We start from the raw sequence: 5,020 nt of genomic DNA on the forward strand, positions 1-5,020 counted from the left end.
AATGAAAATCTCTGATCACTTATAAATCCTAACAAAATTCGATATTTGGAGTGAAAACATAAAAGTCAATTTTCTGGCTAAACTAGAAGAGCTAAAGCCAAAACAGTAAAAATCTGTGATCACTTAAAAATCCTGTCAAAATTCGATATTTTGAGTGAAAACATAAAAGTTCATTTTCTGGCTAAACTAGAGGAACTAGGACCAAAACAATGAAAATCTGTGATCACTCATAAATCCTTCCAAAATTCCATATTTTGAGTGAAAACATAAAAGTACATTTTCTCGTTAAACCAGAGGAGCTAGGGCCAAAAGAATGATAATCTGTGATCACTTTTATTTTCTTACTTTCGATATTTTGAGTAAAAACATAAAATCTAAGGCCAAATCACTTGAAATCGTTACAAATTCGGTGTTTACATCCAATATTTATTGAAGACAAAATAATTTTTTTGCACAAAATTCTCATTTAGAAACATTTCTTAATATTTATAAGCCAACTGCGTAAACTCTGTAATGGAATCCATCTTTACTTTCAAGTTGCTTAATATTATAAATGTATCGAACCATTTCAAAATGGGTTTTGGCAGACCCTTTTTATTTTCTTCAAACTTTTCGATAAATTCGCCAAAAAAATTTTCGAAAAGTTCAAATAATTTCACAGTTACAGCTTCACAATTGTATTTATTTAAAATATCAATAATAAATTTTGATTCCTTTGTGATTTGTTGCTGTTCGCTTAGTTCAAAATAATAATAGGTTATATTGACAAAATCAGCCATTGATTCATAAATTTCTTGCATACTTTGGGCTTTATTATAGTTACTTAGGAATGAGCAGAGTTTGAATTTGAACACTAAGACTTCTGGCTTACTATTGGATTTTAAATCTTCATCCTTAAGCATATGATTTGTGACTTTGAGAGCGTCCAAGACATATTGTTCGGATATGCTATTGAAATTATCCACGGTTAAGACCAGAAGTCTATCAGTGGCACTGTCATTTAAACTCATTTGATCTAGGGCAGCATTATTGTCTGGATTAGAGACTGCCACGGGATGGCCGAAGATTTGCTGAGGAGATTTTTCGATTAATTGGTATATTGTTTATCATTCAACTAAACTTACCGTTACTGAGATCAACACGAAAATTATATTCAAAATTTTTAATAGTGCCATTACCGTTTTGTTGTCTTTAAGACTACTGTGGATTTCGGAAACATACTGTCTATAAAATTTATTCTATACTTATTTAAACATTTTTTGAGTTTCTTATATTTTTATGATTTATTTATTGAGTTTTAAAAGGTTATCACTTTATATAATTGTTTAACAGCTTGGGTTTTTTTGTGTTTTCATTTCATGGTATATAGATTCTTGCGTCTTTATTTGAGTTATGTGATAAAGACATCTGATCCTACAAAAACTATACAAATTATAGGTAACGTGTTAATTTATAGACTAATCTCTAGTCAAGTCTATAGACTAATGTATAGTTAAGACTAATGTATAGTTAGATCAATCTATAGTCAAGACTATAGACTAATCTATAGTCAAGTCTATAGACTAATCCATAGTCAAGACTATAGACTAATCTATAGTCAAGACTATAGACTAATCTATAGTCAAGACTATAGACTGAGCTATAGTGAAGACTATATACTGAGCTATAGTCAAGACTATAGACTGATCTATAGTCAAGACTATAGACTGATCTATAGTCAAGACTATAGACTGAGCTATAGTGAAGACTATATACTGAGCTATAGTCAAGACTACAGACTGATCTATAGTCAGGACTATACACTAATATATAGTCAAAACTAGAGACTAATCTATAGTCAAGACTATAGACTAATCTATAGTCAAGACTATAGACTAATCTATAGTCAAGTCTATAGACTAATCCATAGTCAAGACTATAGACTAATCTATAGTCAAGACTATAGACTAATCTATAGTCAAGACTATAGACTGAGCTATAGTGAAGACTATATACTGAGCTATAGTCAAGACTATAGACTGATCTATAGTCAAGACTATAGACTGATCTATAGTCAAGACTATAGACTGATCTATAGTCAAGACTATAGACTGATCTACAGTCAAGACTATAGACTGATCTATAGTCAAGACTATAGACTGATCTATAGTCAAGACTATAGACTGATCTATAGTCAAGACTATAGACTAATCTATAGTCAAGACTATAGACTAATCTATAGTCAAGACTATAGACTAATCTATAGTCAAGACTATAGACTAATCTATAGTCAAGACTATAGACTAATCTATAGTCAAGACTATAGACTAATCTATAGTCAAGACTATAGACTAATCTATAGTCAAGACTATAGACTAATCTATATTCAAGACTATAGACTAATCTATAGTCAAGACTATAGACTAATCTATAGTCAAGACTATAGACTAATCTATAGTCAAGACTATAGACTAATCTATTGTCAAAACTATAGACTAATCTATAGTCAAGACTATAGACTAATCTATAGTCAAGACTATAGACTAATCTATAGTCAAGACTATAGACTAATCTATAGTCAAGACTATAGACTAATCTATAGTCAAGACTATAGACTAATCTATAGTCAAGACTATAGACTAATCTATAGTCAAGACTATAGACTAATCTATAGTCAAGACTATAGACTAATCTATATTCAAGACTATAGACTAATCTATAGTCAAGACTATAGACTAATCTATAGTCAAGACTATAGACTAATCTATAGTCAAGACTTTAGACTAATCTATAGTCAAGACTATAGACTAATCTATAGTCAAGACTATAGACTAATCTATTGTCAAGACTATAGACTAATCTATAGTCAAGACTATAGACTAATCTATAGTCAAGACTATAGACTAATCTATAGTCAAGACTATAGATTAATCTATAGTCAAGACTATAGATTAATCTATAGTCAAGACTATAGATTAATCTAGACTATAGACTAATCTATAGTCAAGACAATAGACTAATCTATAGTCAAGACTATAGACTAATCTATAGTCAAGACAATAGACTAATCTATAGTCAAGACTATAGATTAGACTATAGACTAATCTATAGTCAAGACTATAGACTAATCTATAGTCAAGACTATAGACTAATCTATAGTCAAGACTATAGACTAATCTATAGTCAAGACTATAGACTAATCTATAGTCAAGACTATAGACTAATCTATAGTCAAGACTATAGACTGATTTATAGTCAAGACTATAGACTGATCTATAGTCAAGACTATAGACTGATCTGTAGTCAAGACTATAGACTGATCTAAAGTCAAGACTATAGACTGATCTATAGTCAAGACTGTATGCTGATCTATAGTCAAGACTATAGAATGATCTATAGTCAAGACTATAGACTGATCTATAGTCAAGACTATAGACTGTTCTACAGTCAAGACTCATCTATATTCAAGACTATAGACTTATCTCTAGTCAAGACTATAGACTAATTTATAATCAAGTCTATGGTGGAGAAAATATTTAGTAAAAATCTTTTTATAAAATTATTTCTTTATAATCATTTATTTTCGAAATTTTCTTTAAATTTCATCATAATTTTATCAATCAGCAAGAGCGAAATCAATGAAGAATTTTATTTTTTCTTCCAAATTAGTTAAACTAGTAAATTTATCGAAATGCTCCAATACACTCTTCTCATAGTTACTTCTATTCTCGTCAAACATTTTAACGAAAGTCTCGAAAAACTTTTCCAAACGTGTTGTCAATTCCATGGATATATCTTTGAAGTTGTATTTATTTAATAATTCAATAATGAATTTGTATTCATCGTTGACTTTATCTTCGGGTAGTTCATAATAATAATCGGTTAGATCAACAAACTCGTCTAAAGCTTCATAAGAAGCTGAAATATCTTTTCCTGAATTTGCATACTTGTCCATGAATACGTTTAGCTTGCTTTTAAACTCCATTACTTCGGGCTTGTGATTGGCCAACAAAGCTTTATCCTTGAGTAAATATTGTGTGGCATTGGCAGCAATAACTTCATAATGTTTGGGTATGGAGGCGAAATTTTGTATGGTGTGCTCAAGAATTTTATCGGAGTGATCGCAGAGGACACTCTGTGCAAAGAAAGTAAAATATTAATAAGAATTTGGTTTAATCTTCTTATTTATACTTACTTGGGCCAGGATTAGAACTAGAGAGATGTTCACAAGTTTAAGGAAAGCCATGGTTCTTTGAGTTTTCTGAAGAAACTATTTGAAATATTTGTTGTGAGTTTGATTTATATGAATCTCGGTTTTGGGTTTGAGATATCAGCTTATATATGAAATTGCATTAGCTGATTTACTTAGTTGAAAAGGTTATCGGAGCTTTTATAGGTGTTTTATATTTGTATTAAAATTAGTTAATGATTTAAAATTGTATATTGAAAATGAATGGCTAATGAACTGAATCACCAGCAGCCTTGACATTCAGGATTATTGCTTAAAACGTTTCCATATTGTTGGATGGTTTATGGATTATAATGATAATTAATATTAATGGATACAGGGATCATTCTCCACTCTCTGATTGTAGATTGTAAAATGCATTAAAATGGTTCATGCCGAAGGATCATATTCATGCAATACTATATTTAGCCTTTCCTTAAACTCCCGCATTTCGGGTTCACTAAGGTCCTCAAGAGATTCATCTTTAAGTAAATATCGGGTAGTGTTGGCAGCATATAAAAAAAATAAAAAGTATAGTCAGACATGGCCGACCATTTGGTAATCTACACCAGTCATGAGTATCATAGTCTAGTGATAGTTTTGTGATAGTCTAGTGATAGCCTCGTGACAGTGTACTGATAGTGGAGTGATAGTCTAGTGATAGTCTAGTGATGGTCTAGTGATAGTCTAGTGATAGTCTAGTGATAGTCTAGTGATAGTCTAGTGATAGTCTAGTGATAGTCTAGTGATAGTCTAGTGATAGTCTAGTGATATTCTAGTGAGAGTCTAATGATAGTCTAGTGATATTCTAGT

At 30.6% G+C, this 5,020-nt stretch overlaps 2 protein-coding genes across 2 annotated transcripts; both read right to left on the reverse strand.

The window, feature by feature from the left end:
- Nucleotides 1-405: 405 nt before the first annotated feature.
- On the reverse strand, nt 406-1,303 carry LOC119615836. Its single transcript, XM_037971821.1, has 2 exons — nt 1,125-1,303; nt 406-1,070 (listed from the first exon to the last, which is right to left on the reverse strand). Exons 1-2 carry the CDS (start codon nt 1,173-1,175, stop codon nt 480-482), a joined length of 642 nt encoding a protein of 213 aa, XP_037827749.1. The 5' UTR covers nt 1,176-1,303; the 3' UTR covers nt 406-479.
- Nucleotides 1,304-3,538: 2,235 nt separating this feature from the next.
- LOC119615837 lies at nt 3,539-4,332 on the reverse strand. Its single transcript, XM_037971822.1, has 2 exons — nt 4,175-4,332; nt 3,539-4,114 (listed from the first exon to the last, which is right to left on the reverse strand). The coding sequence occupies exons 1-2, from the start codon at nt 4,223-4,225 to the stop codon at nt 3,596-3,598; spliced, it is 570 nt and encodes a 189-aa protein (XP_037827750.1). The 5' UTR covers nt 4,226-4,332; the 3' UTR covers nt 3,539-3,595.
- Nucleotides 4,333-5,020: the final 688 nt, after the last annotated feature.

The sequence above is a fragment of the Lucilia sericata genome, unplaced genomic scaffold, assembly GCF_015586225.1.
Source record: "Lucilia sericata isolate MDLA Ls3-8-SP2 unplaced genomic scaffold, ASM1558622v1 Contig008640F_arrow, whole genome shotgun sequence".
In the NCBI taxonomy this organism is placed as follows: domain Eukaryota; kingdom Metazoa; phylum Arthropoda; class Insecta; order Diptera; family Calliphoridae; genus Lucilia; species Lucilia sericata.

Coding starts and splice junctions, on each gene's coding strand:
- LOC119615836 (XM_037971821.1), bottom strand. CDS start 1,175: ATGGCACTATTAAAAATTTTGAATATAATTTTCGTGTTGATCTCAGTA. Junction 1,071..1,124: donor TCGTGTTGATCTCAGTAACG/GTAAGTTTAGTT, acceptor AAATCTCCTCAG/CAAATCTTCGGCCATCCCGT.
- LOC119615837 (XM_037971822.1), bottom strand. CDS start 4,225: ATGGCTTTCCTTAAACTTGTGAACATCTCTCTAGTTCTAATCCTGGCC. Junction 4,115..4,174: donor TAGTTCTAATCCTGGCCCAA/GTAAGTATAAAT, acceptor TTCTTTGCACAG/AGTGTCCTCTGCGATCACTC.